The sequence below is a fragment of the Xiphophorus maculatus genome, chromosome 8 (assembly GCF_002775205.1).
Source record: "Xiphophorus maculatus strain JP 163 A chromosome 8, X_maculatus-5.0-male, whole genome shotgun sequence".
NCBI classification, from domain to species: domain Eukaryota; kingdom Metazoa; phylum Chordata; class Actinopteri; order Cyprinodontiformes; family Poeciliidae; genus Xiphophorus; species Xiphophorus maculatus.
The window spans coordinates 19,822,940-19,841,979 of NC_036450.1; the positions used below are offsets into that span (position 1 = coordinate 19,822,940).

The 19,040-nt window shown below is 39.5% G+C and overlaps 1 protein-coding gene across 1 annotated transcript; it reads right to left on the minus strand.

The window, feature by feature from the left end:
- Positions 1-2,329: 2,329 nt before the first annotated feature.
- Positions 2,330-18,834, minus strand: aif1l (allograft inflammatory factor 1 like). Its single transcript, XM_023338540.1, has 6 exons — positions 18,704-18,834; positions 18,461-18,522; positions 15,378-15,444; positions 7,145-7,186; positions 5,701-5,866; positions 2,330-3,657 (listed from the first exon to the last, which is right to left on the minus strand). The coding sequence occupies exons 1-6, from the start codon at positions 18,726-18,728 to the stop codon at positions 3,570-3,572; spliced, it is 450 nt and encodes a 149-aa protein (XP_023194308.1). The 5' UTR covers positions 18,729-18,834; the 3' UTR covers positions 2,330-3,569.
- Between the last annotated feature and the right edge of the window lie 206 nt (positions 18,835-19,040).

Here is a 19,040-nt window from a genome sequence, read left to right on the forward strand (position 1 = left end):
GCAGATTCAGTTGTAAAGTAATCAATTGATTTACAAAATTTTTTGGACTGGCCCATCAAGAGTCTCAAGATAAAGATTAGGGTAACAGCAAGAAGGTCTGCCAAATTCAAAGATGAAAAGCGGTCAAAATATCAATAGAAACATGAACAAAGATAGATAGGAATCATAAAATGATTTAATGCCAGGACACATTTTTGCATTAATTATGCAGAAGAATAAACACAACTTTCAATATGCCATTTTAAAAATAAAAAGAAACAAGTTCATTAAAAACACAACTGCTTCATTATCTTTGGACCATTATTTACCTCCTTTATCAGGCATGATTTTCAGTGTACATCTGCTAGGGCCATGAGTATACACCCTGTGCATGCAAAATGACAATAAAGTCAGTCTAAGTCTAAGTCTAAGTCTATGAGTAATCTAGAGTTAATAGTAACAGTCCAGCACCAGTTTGTGTTGGTCAGTGCACAATTCCAATAATGCATTGATAGAGGTGATAAAGTTTAAGATGTGAATAATTTTGCAAAGCACAGTTTTTCTGTCATCACGCATTATCCACACAACATCGATGCTTTTGCTTGGAGTGTCCAGCAGATGGCAATGTCCATGCATGGCTTTTAAAAACAGGCAAAGGTGTCATGGGCCTTCCTTGAGCATAATGTTTGTACACATAAATAATTTTAAGATATCAATCTAGTTTTAATTCTTAACAAGGGCTGATATTATGCATGGATGGTGATATTTTGGAAATAGCTCATGATTAATCAAGCTCAAGATCAAAAAACGAAATAAATCTCGTTTAAAAAGTTGAAAACAAAGAGCAAGATACTAAGATTACGAAAAAAAAAGAAGAGCTTAAAAGTAGAAATTAGCTAATAATGTTCAAAGCATCCAAAATAGTAATTCTATAAAACTTATTGGATACATTTGAGTCCAAAATTCACCTTAAGGTAATTGCTATTTACAGGATTGCTTTTTCTTCCTACCCTTTCTCACAGTGTCTTAATATTTTTTCGTCCACAGTGGCTCTATAAGCCTCTAACAGTTTATTACACGCTATAGTGGTTATCATTTTAATTACAGAGGTGCTTAATATAATCCTAGTAGGCCCGCCTGTTAGCAGGCTTGTTAGAGTCCTGCTTATTATCCTCCATGCTGTTCCACACCCCAGCAACTGTTCTCCCAAATGAGAGGCAGCATAAACGGCCCTTACATACCATCCAGAATATAAAGAAGACTGAAACCAATTTAAAGGACTATTTGCAGCTGGTGACGTTCACGCGAAGACATTTATTGCTTAATCACTCACACACAATGAAGGAAAATTGCGTAAAAGAAAACTAAATTTAAAGCATACCATTGAATCAGGTTAGAGGGAACCAGTATTAAGACATTTTGCTGTAAAATAAATAAAATATGCAATGTGCAGCTTGACATTTTGCTGAAATCGCTTTAGTTTCACACTTACTGTTACAAAACTGCCAAAAATGCATAAAAGTAAACACTGTTATCATGAAATAAATATAGGTAGCTATCAAAGTTTACAAATGTGAAAATTAAAGGGGTACTGCACACCTGTTTGTGTTATATTTGCTAAATAGTGGGGCTGTGGTCAGTTTCAGAAGTCAGAATCTGGAGTACAAAATAGGTAGTTTGTTAGAAACAATGCAACCCTTTAGCATGTGAAAGTTGTTCATTTTATTGTAAATTTCCAAAGAAAGTGCCCTTTGAAGAAAGTGAGAGTCATTAATATTACCTTCCCTAATCACACAGAAGGATTTATTGTCAATTAATACTTGAAAACAAATAAAATGCATTTTAGAAGTCAAAATTTGGACTTGAAAAATGCTATCCAACCACAAGATGAAATTCAAAATGGCTGTTACCATTATGAAAGTTGCAAGAATCAACATGTGGTCCACATGGTTACACTGCAAAACATGTTATCGGCTTGTATTACTAACTGTGAGGAGCCTAGCCACTGGAGTCAGCAATTAGCGAATCCCACTGGCTTTTCCACTTTAACTACAACATCCTGACCTGTGTGACAAGTTACAGGTAGCAGAATAAGGCAAAAACAACCGATATGTTGTGGAAAATCTACACAAACCCATCTACAATTATAAAAACTTCAAGAACACTGAGCTAAACAATGTTTGTGTGGAGAAAAATATGACAAAGCGCCACCAACATAAATGAGTTTGAAAATAGGAGTTAACTCCAGCTAGCTAAAACGGCTAAAAACATACATCTACCACTCTCAGCCCGCTCCACACATCCCCAAGTTGGAAAAAAATGTAAAAAAGCAATGCAAGAACTTAACAAGCCAGTGTATGAAGAAATTTTAATTCCTTTGGTGTCTGCAAACAATGCACATCTTAACATTAAAATGTGACACTCCTAAAAGACTGAAAACAAATCATGTGTAAACCCTGTTATGAGTGAAAGTACCAATTTCACAATAGTTTTGCGGGATATTGATAAGATAATGGGCGGATACATACAGAGGCACAAATTACAGAAAATGTTTTACAAAAAGTAACAAATTGAAAGGTTGATAAAGTAGAAGGGAGACAGACAAATCAAAGACATATCACACACTTATAGTGAAATAGAAAACAAGGGTTAGTAAGCAAAGGACAAAAATTAACACTGTAAATACCATTCGCTCATAAATACAAAGCAATCACTTATCATTAATGCTATCATACCTAATAAACATAAATTCACAATTTCCTGGAATTACAAAGCTAAAAGTGTTTCTACATGAAAGCATGTGTGCTCTTCCTCCTTTCTGGAACGGCTAAAGCCTTACAGTATCTGCAGGTTGAGGCACTTGGAAAGAACATGATTGTACTTTATGTAGGAATTTTTTTTTTTTGTGTGCATTTGTTCTGCTTTGTGTGCCCGTATGTGAAACGGTGTCCAAAAAGAGCAGCGGCTTAAACCTCATCTGAAACTGGATCTAAACAGGCTGGTCTTCAAGCCATGCGCCGAAACTCAAACTCTTCCAGTTAAGAGTAATCTCTTTCTGCTCATCTCGTCAACAACTGTGAGGGAATTTTCAAAAGGAAGGTCGTAGCACCTTGGGTCTGATGATCAGGGCCAGTGCTGAGGACGGTGGGGAAAATGCATTGTAAAAACTGCTTCTTGTTATCTGATTTTCCAGTAGTGACCTAATCTTGCATTGTTAAATATGATTTTCTCAAATTAAGTAAAAATAATAATAATAAAAATGGAGATGCAACTTTTATAGAATTATGAGTGTTCCCTTAAAAATACAACCATAAAACACTTAGTAAAAAAAAATGCAACTTATCAGTTGGATTACATATACAACTATCACTGCTACATTTGATTTAAAGGGAAAACAAAACATGAATATTCACAGTCAAACATCTTTTAGTGAGTTTTAGGCTCGGTCTTCCAAATGACAGAAACCTTGCACACACCACTTGTTCACAAAACATCATCCTTGATCCCTGGTTGCACAATAATACAATTATTCCATGATGTTCCACACAGCCACAAAAAAGTCCCTCTGCTCTGCAGTCTGACATCAAAGTTTAAGGCAGGCTAGTGATGTCCCGTTTAGGAGGGGGTCCGTCTGGCTTGCAGGGGCTGCTGCTGGCTTTATCTTCAAAAAGCAAAACTCTGATGGGGACAAAGAAAGAAAAAAAAAGGGATGAAACAGAAAGTAGAAAATACAAAAAGTTTTTCATAGAATCTCTTAGATGCATTGGAGATTATGGGACTTGTGTCAAAAGGTTTTCAAGTCCTCTATTTACAGACATTTTTGTACTTTTCAAAGTCTGGAAAACAAATATATTTCCATATTTTTCCAGACTGTATCTTAACATTGAGAGGGACAATGACAATAAAATAGATAAATAAAACAAATCTGCTAAAATAACCATATTTTGTTCTTTTACATCATGTGCTCCATAATTGGAGATTACATTTTCCAAACAATTCTTAAAAGTCAAACAACTTGGAACCAAAAATGATGCATGGCCACTGCTCAACAAATAAAATACAACAAACCAAACTTTCTAATTTTCTTGCTGCCAAAAAATTAAATAAATTTATTAAAAAAAACTTTTCAAATACAAAAATTAGTCAATGTAAATAAATGCAATTTTAAAATGGATTTATAGAAATCTACCGTTACGGCTCATATGATGACAAGTGAAAGTAATAAAGGGAAACCTGGAATAACAAAGAGGATAGCAGCTTCCACTTTACACAGAACAGAAAAGGATCTGACATGAGCTATTTAGAGTGAATGCTTGCCTTTAACTTCCTCTTCTGGAAAACTCGGCAAAGCCCCACTAATCCCAGAAGGATCAATGATCCAAACGAGTAAAGCGACACTACTTTCACTTGTCTGTTTTCTTTCTCCTCTCAACACTTACTGATAGCATCTCTGCTCTCCAGGACAGCAGTATGCCAAAACAGATGCACAGATGCGTTAATGGTGTACAAACAAGCCCAAACTGAAAAAAACAACAAAACAAAAGCAAATCCAACATAATCACTTGCTGTTGTCAAACTATAGTAACTCAGTGTCCTTTGCCCTAATGCTAACTAAGCACTATTGTGGAGTCTGCCCGCAATTGTTTTCCTCTAACGGGAACTAAATAATTTGCTGTTCTGCCAAATGCTTTGAAGAAAAAAAAAAAACAATTCTGCTATAAATTTGAACCCCGAGCTTCGCCCTCATACTTCCTCCCTTAAAAGATTAAAACAACATGACAAAAGAAAAGCTTTGTAAACAATCCCTCTTATCAGCAACTCCAGTGGACTGCAGGCTGTTTAAAGAGCACACATTAAAAATGAGCACACACGAAAAGTGGTATTTTTCTGGTAAACTGACCCTGTCAAAGCTCAGATTTGACCCTGGTATTAATTTAAGCCAGGCTGCTATTTTTAAAGCAAAATGTATTTACTAGTTTACCATTTTGCCATCTTACAAACAGCATAAATAAACAGGATTTCTGGAAAGCAGAGCTTATCTTGCTAGAATACAAACAAGTGGAAAATAGAAGCAGGAAGAAATTAGACTTTTATAAACAGCATGCTGTGGGATTCGGCGGGATTATGGGATACGCTCCAAAAAAAAAGAAAGAAAGAAAAACCAAACATTTGAAGGCAAAGTAGAAAAAGTTTTGCATTCTGATAGATGTTTTTGGGATTATGAGATTAGTCTGGGTTCTGGGGTCCAGTCAGCTTACTGACATGCAGCAGCCATTCTGGCTCTGGTTTGGCATGGCTAACCCAGCACACAGCTGCTTTACAAGGCTTAAACCAGCTATATTAACCCATTTAAAAACAGAGCAAAAAAGGATCCAATGAGTTTCTGATTTTTTTTTTCCCCTCAGCTTTTAAGCGACTGTCAGTGGTTAATCAGCCTAGACTCAGTTACATAAGCCTCTAATCGCAGCTAAAGCAAAGGGTGTTGACTGTGGATAGGCTTTCCAAATGGGTTTTGTTGCTATGGTGACTGATAGCAAGTAGGTAGTGACATCACTGCTCATCATGACTGATCCCACTGCCCCCTGCAGATGGATGAAGCAGGTAAATGTCAACACTGACCATGCTCTCAGACATAACGCACACTGATCATCAGTAGGTTAATCACAGCTTGCAGAGAAGCACAAGTAGTTCTTTTCACAACTAATTCACACGTTCACTTACAGTTTGAGCACAGCGGATCGCTTGCCCAGCATCATCTTGACAAAGTCCCTGTAGTTGATGGTGTTGCTGCTGCCGCCGCCGGTCACTTCGACGATCATCTTTTTCAGCTCCAAGTGGGTCTTGGGCACTCCCAGCTTCTCCATCATCCGCTTCAGCCCCATCAAATCTGAGAAGATGAAGGGAAATAATTACATTAGCAGAAGTTCTTTTGCCATCAGTGGATGTTATGTCAATAAAATGTCAAACAAACTGGCTCAAACTGATTAAACCAGTGTTTCATACAACTGAAGGAAAAAAAAATTTGTGCTCTTTTTTTGGGTAGAGCTGGACAATAAATTGTCCCAATAATTATTGCCATAAATAATATTATTGTGCTTAGACCATTTTCAAGTACCTTATTGATATTGGCAAAATAATACAAGTTCACTCTCTCAAATACCAACAAACTTTCATTTAGCAAAGTACACTTAACACTGGACGTGGAAGATATTTTAAATATCCAAAACAAAACAACAACCAAAAACAATAGCATGTAAAAACACATCCAAAGCCATAAGAACAATGGATTATGTCTCTGTAAGCAAAATTGACCTTGAAAAAAAATTAACCATCAAGATGGAAATGATTAAGCTCATTTTAATTTAACATGCGTTTATAGATTAATCGCTTGTTACGACAGGGTTTCTTGGCAAGATAGAAAACATTTAGAAAGCAGCTTTACTGTTACATATAAGCATACAACTTGTACATAAATGTCACAAAGCTTTTCAGAAATGAGAAACCTCAAACCTACAATCAAGGAATAGATGCTTATTGCACTAAAAAAGTATCAGGTCATTTACTGTAACAGATTCATAAATTAAGCACAAATAAAAAGTTAAGTAAAGCTTGACCATTGACATTAAGTAGTACTAATGAGAGTAATTAGTCTAATCCTACACCAAGAATGAAAGGGTATTTAACTTTCTGATGAAAAGTAAGTTGAGATTAGATATTTAAAAAATAAAAAGTAAAACTACACGGAAAGCATCACAATTCTTCAGGTCATTCTAGAAGAAGCAGCTGGCTACTGAGACATGCCATCCCAGATCAGCTGCATGGCAGCTGTGAACGACAGTCACCTCTCCGAAATCTGGGTTTACCACAGCAGTAGATGTGAACAGGAAAAACAAAACTCAAGTTAGAACTACAATATCAGCATCTGCAGACAAGCTGGAAGCGTTCAACACCTGTTCACCTCACATCTGCTATGGGCCGAGTGAAGGAGTCTCACTTTACATTGAGGTCACAACCGTGACACATGAGCCTCTCTGAGGCCAGACAACACACACACAAACATGTAGTATTAATTACTGTTCCTTTCTGTCAACACTGCACTTTGGTCAGCCAAGCTGACAATTGTTATGCAAGGGCGGCAGGTGTTTTATAGCTGGTTATTACTCACCAATCTCTCCTTCATCATTCAGGTCAAACTCAGCATATTTATCTGCAAAACAAACACACACAGGATTATTACTTACAGTGGGAGTTCAATCTCACCTCACACTCCACATCCTGTAGTACAAACAACAATAACTGAGCTGGCATTTGACTTCTCAGCAAAATTCTTGACACACACTGTCCACGGGTCACACTCTTAAGACTGACAGTGAACATCTCAAAGTGAAAGCCATGAGCAGATGACAATAACAGGAGTTTGGGGAGCTTAAATACTGTGTGTTAGGTTGGGATCTGGAAAAGACAACAACAACAAAAAAAGTTTAAAAAGTGCTTAATCTTCAAAGGCAATCAGGATGGGGAATAAGTGTGGGCAAAAATCAATAATTATCCTAACGTTTGTATTTTTGGAGTTTGGAAGAATGCCGGAGTACCATGGGGGAGAACATGCAAGCTCCATACAGAAACACCCTGATTGGTATTCAAACCAGCTTCTTCTTGCAACAGAACTAGCAATTTAATTATCCACAGAAGGTAATACAGCTTTTTTTAAACTAATGCTAAGTTCAAATAGCTTTGTTGTTTACAAATTAAATGAATGTAAAAATTATCCAATGGGAAAACATCTTCACTGTTATGACGATCTCTATTATTATTAACCAACATATTTTTCTTTCATCACACCACCATTGTTTGTGAGCTTTAGTGTCTCAGAAAATGAAAATATTCATCCACTGTAGAAATGGAGTGCAAGGAAAGTCCGTTCAACAGGCCAAATATATTGTTGTTTAAGAATTTGAACGTACAGCACTAAATATTGTATTCAAAGAGTCCTTTGCGATTCTGATGCCGCACAAACTGATTTTGTGATGACGATTCTGTTTCAGTATATTGTGCAGTTCTACTTAGAAACTTAGAAGTTGTTTTTCATAGTTTCTTTAGTTAATAGGTATTTGGAGTTAAATAGTGTATTTTTAACTACGCTTGCATTGCCTTAAAACATCACATTTAACACTCCAGCAAGGAGGCATTTCTGTGTTTCTTCCCTCCTTCCACTTCCCTAGAAGACCCCTTTGGTCAGATTACTCTTGCTATTTCTGTCCCACAATAGACGCTCTGTGTGTGTTGGAAGAGAGAGAGGGGGGTGCTGTGTTAACTGTGTGAATCGTTGGGGAAGAGGGACAGGACAATGCCAACCCTGTTCATAAACCCTCAGGAGGGGGCCTCCATGCACACACACATGACTTTTTGAGAGGACCACTTGTTGTAGTGCAGCCTGTTGATCATCTGCAGCCTCAGAAAGGGGCTCAACTCAACACAACTCAAGCCTTCAGTTGTTGCTCCTTTCTGGATTCCTAAAGCAACTGTTGGAACAAAATGACTAATGTGATGCAATGATTTTAGTTTTTGCTCATTTGAACATTTTGAGTCCCTGAGGTGCACTTTGATTAGCGAGTTTACTCCCGTCCACGTTTTCAACCAACTGTTGTCTGAAGACGCTTTCCATTTTATAGAGGCTTGCTGATAAAATAGCTGAACCGGACGATAACACAGGAGATCATTTGTGCCATTTTGGCCTGCTGACAAAGAATGTTTCCCATGCCTTCATAAGACTGAAGGACAATGGCCGAGGAACCAGATGGAGCTGCAATAATGGCATCTTTTCATCTAAAACATATTTTGAATTCCAATCATTATCTTTATTTTTTGGGATATTTGAGACTGGTAAATAGACAATTATATGTGCCCTCAATGTAACTAAATGCATAGTTCTTATGAATTCTGATTACCAAGTAAACAGAAGTTTTCTCAAAAATCTACACATAAATCTTAAGTGAACAGATTAGGAAAGTTCATTAATAGAGGTTTAAGACATTAAGTCCAAATTTGGGATATACTTAGGATATAGGATCACGGTACAAGTACAAACCTTAGACTTATTTCTCTTCCTACAAAAATAATAAGCTGAAAAATTTATTTGATTTGGAGTACAGCTTTTTCCTAATGACCAGTCAAGCATGTGTCTTTCACCCAATGACCACCGGAGATAGGCACCAGTTCCTCCTTTACGACTTTTACCAGATAACTAAGTATAGACAATGGATGGATCTTCCTATTTCAGTTAACTTGGGATCAAGTTAATTTAACTTAATAACCTCAACCAAATTAAAAACACACAGTAACTAGAAAACACCAGCACCTTGTTCTTGCCAGGTCTCTCTTAGAAGTGAAATTTTAAAGGCAATGAGACATTTACCCATGTGTATAAATAAGAGATATAAAATAAAGGACATTGTTGCCTTGCAGTAATAGGAATCTGGGTTTGAACCTCAGCCTTTGTTAAATAAAGTTAGGATGCTTTCCCCATACAACATATAAACATGGGTTTCTTGCAGGTACTCCAGGATCACCTCCATGGTCCAAAAAAAGCTTGTTAGGTTAACCAACTTGTGTAAATTGCCATCCGAGTGTGTGTGCACGATATTTATTTGTGCTGCCCTGGTGACCCATGTAAAGCCCAATGAATTCTGGAAATAGATACCAGACTTAAAAATAAGCAGGTGGGTGTTCAAGCTTCTATGCATCATTAGTGTTAGTAATTTTTGCATTGCTTTGAGAGCAATGCAAAAATTACCAATCACACAGTTAGTAATTTTTGTATTGCTTTGAGAGCAATGCAAAAATTACCAATCACACAGCTCGCGCCTGTTGCCTTGCGTCTCCACGTTGCCTCCCACGCTGCTGCTGCTTTATCTCTGAAGTTATCTCAGCGCGGATCCTGCTCGCCTCCTTTCACTCAAACTGGACATAGTTATATGGATATTTACTGACTTATATGGATATTTACATCAACCCCCAGTGAGAAATTATGTTATGGAGAACATCAAGGTAAGAGTTTAAAACAAACCACGTTAGCTCTGGTTGCGCAGCTCTATGTGAACCACAGGAATAACTTGTAGTCACGCTTTCAGAGGTGCGCGTTGAGCCAGCAGTGAGAATGATTTATATTTGTGGACAAAACATTATGCGGCCTTTACATCTCAACACGCGGCGTGTGGCTCTGTCTTCCCTGTAAAGTTTATGTATGGTGCCAGTTGGCTGGTGCGTTAGTGGTTAACAAACCAGGCTAACCTCATCGTCAGCAGGTGAGAAGCTTTCGCGCTCTCCTTGTAGTCACGCTTCATGCTAGTTTTATATTATTTTATCATTATTTTTAGTTACATTTTTCTGGTTACACCATGCATCAAACTATATCAAATGCTTTGTCTACTTAGTCAGACAGAATTAATGCGCTCGGCTGTGCGGAGATCAGAAAACTCGAGCAACAAACTTGAGCAGCCAAAGCAGTTTCTGTGTCCCCTTATCAAAAACTCAATAGACAGAAATTGAAGACCTACTAAAGCCACATTAGCAGCATTAAATTAAATCTCCCGTTTGTTGCGCATCTCTCAGCGCGGTGCAGCAGATTTGACTCATCATGCAGGGCTGGTCCTTGAGCAGAATTTGACCTCGTGGCCCCTCTCTCATCCTGCCAAAAACATCAGCACCTCTAACAAGAGGGGGAGTAGTTTAATTGGCCAACCTAAAAAGCAATAAGTTATAAATGCAGTTTACTCATTTGTATTTGTGAACAAACAGAGCTCAAACTCAAAGATTAATCTCACAGCATCAGATTGTAGCTATGGTTACAAAACAATCTATTAAGATTGTTCTTTGAACTTTTACAAAGTAAGCTTGCCAGCTCCTTAACATCTTAAATTTAAATGTTAAATAATTTAAAATCTTTTAATTTATGTATGCTGAAACCATTAAATCAAATTTAGCAGCACTGATAATGTCAATAAACAACTGTTACATTTATGTATCTGTGGTCTGTGTTAAAATATTAGCATTTATGGGGCCCCTGAAGCCCTGATGGAGCCTCTGACTTAATTTGGATTAAACAGAAGTGCAAATAATTGATATTCATTTAAATTTTTTTTTTTACCCCTCCAGGGGGTCTTTTGTGGGCTCTAGTGTCCCTTATATGACAGTGGGCTGACAGGAAACGGAGAGGGGGGAAGACATGCGGCAAATGTTGTCGGGTCCGGGAGTCGAACCCGCGACGGCGGCATCGAGGACTCAAGGCCTCCAAATACGGGTCGCGCTAACCGCTACGCCACCACGGCACGCCCCTTAATTGTATTTTTTGATTAGTTGTTTTTAACACTAGTTGTGGGTTTAAATAGCGTTTCACTGGCGATGATTTCCCGTGACATATAATTACCTAGTAATATTTTTACTTTTCCTGTCGACTTAACATCTTTTAATACAAAAACATGGTGGACCGCCGGTGGGCCGCCTCGGTTCCCCGACCACTGGGCTTAGCAAGTTTTCTGGGGGAAATTCTGCATACACACACATTATGATTTAATGCCAAAAGAACTCTTTTGTTTTAAAAAGAAGTTTGTCACGTCAAAAACCTGGTAAAATATTTTACGACAAAAAAAACAACTAAATTAACAATTATGCATACAAATGATCAGGAGAAACTCAGTGCAGATTTAATGTATAGAAGGAGGCTTCAAAGTGCTAAAGATGTGAACTGATGGAAATGTACTGGTTGCCAATAGCTGTCCGGGGGTTGACCTTTGGGTCACTGGGACAGTATGGAAAAGAGGAGGAAGGGGAAAAAAATAAAAAGAGCAACCTCCCAGGACCTGGGTGCTGTTTATATGTCACTGCTCCATTTCCTCCAGCAGGCCTACACTCTAAGTAGGACACTGCGGCATGTTCCCCATTTCCAGAACTTATTAAGCTAAATAGCTAGATGTCACTCTCTCATGAAAATTATAACCAGAATTTATATTAAGCAAAAAAACCCAACACCAGATGCATACATTTGTAGTGGAGGAGTGGGATGGAGCTTGCGAATCATGCAACTTTGTTTCTGTAATTAGCTAGCAGCAATGTTTTCTCTGTTCCCAGAAGCTCAGAGTTTGCCCAGCAAGGTTCTGAACATTGAAACAACAAGCAGAGGAACGCCCCGGCACATTCCTCTCAGCCCACTGAGAACTTGGCCCAGCAAATCTTTTTGGAAATCACAGCAGTCCATCTTTCCCACAGAGAAAAGCAAAAATGCTTACGACCAAAGGGGCCGACGCAGACCGTGCAGCGACTAAACAACTGCTGAAGGCACGACAGCAACTAGAAGAAAAGCACACTTCCTCAAAGGGACAATCAGACTACAGTCATGGCCAAAAGTATTGAGAATGACACAAATATTATATTTTCACATGATCTTCTGCCCCCTGGTTTTCATGTGTGTATGTCAGATGTTGTCATCACATACAGAAATACAATTGCAATCATATTATGAGTAACAAAGGCTTTTAATGACAGAATGAGTTAATGCAGCAAGTCAATATTTGCGGTGTTGACCCCTCTTCTTCAGGACCTCTGCAATTCTCCCTGGCATGATCTCATTCAATTTCTGGACCAAATCCTGACTGATAGCAGTCCATTCTTGCACAATCAATGCTTGCATTTTGTCAGAATTCCTAGGTTTTCGTTTGTCCACCAGTCTCTTGATGATTGACCACAAGTTTTCAATGGGATTAAGATCAGGGGAGTTTCCAGGCCATGGACCCAAAGTCTCTATGTTTTGTTCCCTGAGCCAGTTAGATATCACCTTTGCTTTATGGCAAGGTGCTCCATGCTGGAAAAGGCATTGTTCATCACCAAACTGCTCTTGGACGGTTGGGAGAAGTTGCTCTCGGAGGACATTCTGGTACCATTCTTTATTCATGGATGTGTTTTTAGGTAAGACTGTGAGAGAGCCGACTCCCTTGGCTGAGAAGCAACCCCACACATGAATGGTTTCAGGATGCTTTACAGTTGGCATGAGACAAGACTGGTGGTAGCGCTCACCTTGTCTTCTCCGAACAAGCTGTTTTCCAGATGTCCCAAACAATCGGAAAGGGGATTCATCAGAGAAAATGACTTTACCCCAGTCCTCAGCAGTCCACTCCCTGTACCTTTTGTAGAATATCAGTCTGTCCCTGATGTTTTTTCCTGGAGAGAAGTGGCTTCTTTGCTGCCCTCCTTGAGACCAGGCCTTGCTCCAAGAGTCTCCGCCTCACAGTGCGTGCAGATGCACTCACACCTGCCTGCTGCCATTCCTGAGCAAGCTCTGCACTGCCGGTAGCCCGATCCCGCAGCTGAAACACTTTTAACACTAGGATGGCACAGTTTTCGAGTCCTTCCCATATCGGCTCAACAGGGCCAAAAGGCCGGAGTCCACCCTGACGACTCTGATGGCTCAAATTAGCATCCCTTCTTCAATTGTAAATGTGGTCGTTGACCGTCAGGCCAGAAGGTAGGAATGTGAATAGTCCATGTTGGGGGTGGGTATCTATGATACCAGCAGGAGATCAGGTCTCCTGTAGGTAGTGCTCTTCAGTTTAGTTTTGAAGCATACATGAAGTGTTTTTGGAGAGATGTGACCTTTTGCAGCTGATCCATGATGTTGTGCTGCATTATCCAGGTCATTTTGCCAAATGTACATAGAGTTTGCAAAACATAGAATCTGTTTCAAAAAATATGCAAAGGTTTTTCTAAAAGAAATTAGTAATGTTTCTCTTTGAAATAAAGCTAAGAGGGTATAACATGACAGTTTAGAAATAAACTAACCAAATTAATTGTGTTGATCCACCTCAAAAAAATCATGCAAAAAGTGTAAGCAAAAGAAATCTGGGAGACTTTGCACATGCAAATTTGCATGCAGCCTTTTGTGCTGTGGAGGATAAATAGGTGACTGCTTCACCTATTTAGTTCACAAGAACTAATGGCATTTATTTCAGTCATAATCTTGCGGGGGGTGACCAAGGTTCCATCACTATGTGACAGCTGGTCAGCAAACCTGGCAAACATGATTGACATGGCAGCACTGAATGCACATGTGCTTTATCAGGCATGCATTGGGGTGCAGGAGAGACGGGTGGACTTCCTGGTTGAGCTTGCAAAAGAGTTCGGTAACTCTCATGTGAGTGAGAAGAAGGCACACAAGGAGAAACTGCTTCGGCAACAACCTTCCACACCCAGCTCAGGCAAAAGGGCGAAGTGTCAGGTCAACCATCGATGCAGGATGCGTGTCCTGAGGCTGAAACATCATCAGTGACCCCTCACACCCCCACCATGGACTGTTCTCCCTGCTGCCCTCTGGAAAGAGGTTCTGCAGCTTCCGGTGCAGGCCCACCTGGTTCCGAAACAGCTTTTTCCTACTTGCCATCAGACTGCTGAACTCTTAACTGGACTGCACTCAAAAACTGGTCTCCACTTTATACCTTGCACATGTACAGAGCTAAATAACTTCTATTTTACTGTCAGTCCTGCACTTTATATTTTATATTTAGATTTATATTCATATTTTATACTGTTGAAAATGACAACAAAGTCAGTCGAAGTCGAAGTCGAAGTCTAAGGAACAATTGTGCAACTGTGAGATGCGTTGAGGCCATTACCAGGGTACTGATAAGGTAATGGCCCTATTTACTGAACAAAAGCACCTGCTAGAGAAAATCCTTCAGGCCAGTTGGACTATCGAAGCCGATATAGGTATACGTCAAAGTGGACTAACTCTAGCCGACGGTCCTGGCGCTTGCTGGTCTTTCTTGGGCGCCCTGGAGCCTTTTGGCAACAATGGAACCTGTCTCCTTGAAGTTCTTGATGATGCGATAGATTGTTGACTGAGGTGCAATCTTTCTAGCTGCGATTTTCTTTCCTGTTAGGCCATTTTTGTGCAGTGCAATGATGACTGCACGTGTTTCTTTCGAGGTAACCATGGTTCACAGAAGAGAAACAATGATGCCAAGCACCAGCCTCTTTTTAAAGTGTCCAGTGGTGTCATTCTTACTTAATCATGACAGATTGATCTCCAGCCCTGTCCTCATCACCACCCACACCTGTGTTAATGGAGCAATCACTGAAACGATGTTAGCTGGTCCTTTTAAGGCAGGGCTGCAATAAAGTTGAAATGTGTTTTGGGGGATAAAGTTCATTTTCTAGGCAAATATTGACTTTGCAATTAATTGCTGTTACGCTGATAACTCTTTATAACATTCTGGAGTATATGCAAATTGCCGTTATAAAAACTGAAGCAGTAGACTTTGTAAATATTAACATTTGAATCATTCTCAAAACATTTGGCCTTGACTGTAGTAGATACTGGAACAGCTGGTGTGAAGAGTGGATTTACTCACTTTTTAAGCTTTCCAGCTTCTCTGCCAGGCCTTCTTCATCCCTGTATTTCTGGTCTTCCAGGTATTCCTGAGAAAGATGAAGAGGTGATAAAACTGAAGGAAAATGGGGGGAGGACACATAAAAACAGTTTTTACATATTAAGAAGAAACTGAAAAACATTAATACTGTTATGACACCTTTCCTTAAGTTACCAGGTACTCACAATTGGCATTGATCTAATTGCATCTTCTCTCACAGTGCTTTTCATCCTGCCTTGTCACCACTTCATTACTGGGGCACCTCATGAGGGAGTGGGAGTGCCTGAAGGGAGCCATTCTAATAAAATGATAATGGTGCAATATGCTGTGTGGGAGTCATCCACCACCGTGAACACAGAGCAGGGAAGACAGAGCGAGTCTGTTTTTCTGCGTTGACCTCTGCGCAACTTTGAAGCTTGCAATCAAAGAGGATAACCATCGCAACTGGATGGTTATCAGTGCAGACTGACTCAGCTGACTGCAGCCCTCCCACAGGAAAGTCTTCTCACAGGCAGGAGCATGCAAACACATCCCGACAAGTGCAGTGCCTGTACATCACACCGTGAAATCTCTTTTCCGCCAACAATGCCTCGCATGAGTCAGAACAAAAATATTGTACTTCTGTCTCAAGATCCTTACTGAAAGCTCTCTCTAGATTTCCCCTTGTCAAGATTTTCTACAAATTCTGCACTTCTAGAGTTTCCCTGCAGCTTTTGCAACATTCTGGGCAATAGAATACATGCCTTCTATTTCCCAGGTTTTCTTTTTAGCATCAGAAGCAACTTTTATCAGAATCCATTAGAATCTCCAATTTGAACTGCATTATTCTAAATGCCCACAAGCCCATTCAATATATTAGAATATTACTGGTTATGAAGTGCATTTATTTTAGTAACTATCGACAAGTGAAACACATTAAATGGATTAATTAGATTGGCTGATTTTTATTTCTCTTAATCACAGTGATTTTATTTTGCCAACAGCTGATGAAAACACAATTAAAATTAGAATATTCCACCAGAAAAAGAAATTCTTCGAAACGGAAATGTGGGCTTAATAAAAAGTGTGATTAATGTTTACTTAAAGGCTATTTTCAAAGGTATTTTTAATCTAACAAACGAGACTTGTCAGGACATATATTCTGATTCATTGAATATTTTAACCTCATATTGTACAGGTTTGTTTAAAGTGTGTGTTTTTGCTGTCAGTATCTCTTGTAAGTTGAGAATGTTTTACTGGAGCACGCATTGTGTGTAACAATTTGAGCGCACCTGTGTATAAATACAGCAGTTCATAAACACGTGGATCATGAAGACTGTTATACAACCCAGACGGATCAGGGAGAAGTTTATAACAAAGCGAGGTTATAAAACAACAATAAAAAAAGTTCATTATCTAGAGAAGCAGTCAAGAGTACAATGGTAATTGGGAGGAGCAGCAGAGATGTGCAGCTCAGGTGAGAGAATATGTCAAAAATGACCAAGTTATGCTTTCACAAATGCTGGGTTTTATGGAAGAGCCAGTCATGAAAGAACAATATTTGTGCAGTTTTGCACAGACCAAGTAGGGGACAAGAAAGTCATGTGGCAGAATGAGCTCTGGTCAGATGGGACACAAATGCACCAGAATTTTTCCACTCTTTTTGCCAAACAACAGAAAATCCAAGTGCACATAATTTTGAACACACCATCACTGTGGTGAAACATGATGGAGGCAGCGTCATTGTGTGGGGAAGCTTTTCTTCAGATATGATGGACAAGCTGGTCAGAGTTGACAGGAAGCTAAAAACAAGGCGACACTGGGAAGAAACCAGTTTGGCGACGGCAGATTTCAGACTAGGTTGGAGGCCTGCCTTCCTGCAGAACAGGCAGTCTAAAACATGCAGGAAAACTTGCCATGGGGTGGCTGAGATGAAAGCATCTTATTGTGTCTGAATAAACCTAGACAGACCAAAATCAAGTTGATAATCTGTATTGATGTTGACAGACACTCTTTATGAAATCTGCAGGAGATTGAGGCATTTTTCCAAGGAAGAACAGAAAACATTTCAGAGTTAGGTGTGCAAATCTTGTAGATACATATCCAATAAAGTGTTGCAGCTGTAAATATAGCAAAAGCTTTGATTTAGAGGATTTGAGGACATGTGGCATACTTTTAGCTTGAACATAAATTTAAAAAGCATGCATCCTTTTCTTCTTTGTGTTGGTCTACTACATAAGAGCTTACTAAAACAGATTTTTTTTCTGGTTGAAACAAAAAGTATGAATACTTTTGGAAGGCATTGTGAATATTCTAATACATTTGTCCTTCTGTACTGTAAAATGAGACAGATATCGAGCAAAAGTTAATGATTCGCACACCGTTTTGAGTTATTCTCAGATCCCAAAAGGAAGAACCAATGGGCACGCTGGGGTCATCTCACCTCCCATTTCTCCAATTACCAAACAAAGAACGCGTTATCTGAAGATAACGGGAACAAGGAGTGCCATGCAGTAAAATGTAACAAGCTGCAGCGACTGTTTTCCATGCGGCTGCTGCAGCTGTGAGCAGATAACAGGCGACAGGCCAGGGTGTATAATGGAGGGAAGCACAGATTATGGGGAAATCTGGTTAATCTGAGGGGCCACTGCAGATATCTGACGAGAACAGGCCTGGGCGCGAAACAAAGAGCCCATTCGGACACCTGTTCTACCATGATGGGAAGGAGGGAGAAGGCAGAGCAGCTACAACAGATCGATGTGATCGGGTTAGAGGGAAACAGTTCCCAAAGGCATTCATGTGCGAAGGTATGCGGCCATTCAACAAGTGCCAAGACACTACAAGGTGGCAATAAATCAATAAAAATGAATTACTGTCATTGCAGCGGCCAGCTACACTCAAATATGAACTATGTTTCAGGAATTCATCAATCGTAGGGGCGGTGAGGAGGCTCCTCTGCAGCGAATCCTCGGCAAGCCGCCGGGGCTGCTGCACATTCAAGAACAAGGCCAATGCCAAGTCAAGTGTACACGACCTCATTAACTCAAATGCTGTTAGAGAGGCTCGCAGAAAGACTACACTCCTACCTTATTTATTTCCTCCAGTTTCTGCCTCTGCTGCTCCTTCAACAGACCGAAAGCTTTCCCACCTGCAAACAAAAGGAAGGTTAAGGTTATTCCAACGATAAGTGCAATAATGCCGCCTCTAGCGGGTCTTGAATTGGAGCCAGCCGGCCTGCGACACTCTATTGTAAAGACTCAACGCTTTAGCTAATGGCAGACAACCAAAATATATATAAAAAATAATTCCGAGTCGCTTTTCTTCTTTACCTTGCATGTTTTTATTTGAAGGCATCCTGGAATTTATTGCTGAGGTTCAGAGACAGAAAAAATACTAAAATATCCGGGCCAGCAGGCTGCCGCAACTGTACGCTGGGGTATTATTCCTATTTAAAGATTGGGCTCAATGGGCCACTCTGCACCGGCGTCAATGTGACGCAATCATAAACGAGGCATCCGGCCGGGCCTTTCAAAATAAAGTAGTATACCTAATAATTCTAATTACACTTAAACATTCATTCTTATCATTTATTAATAAACATGAACTTTGCAGGTTATATTATAGTCATAATTACGGATAGAATAATAATTTATGCAGGTTGTTCTT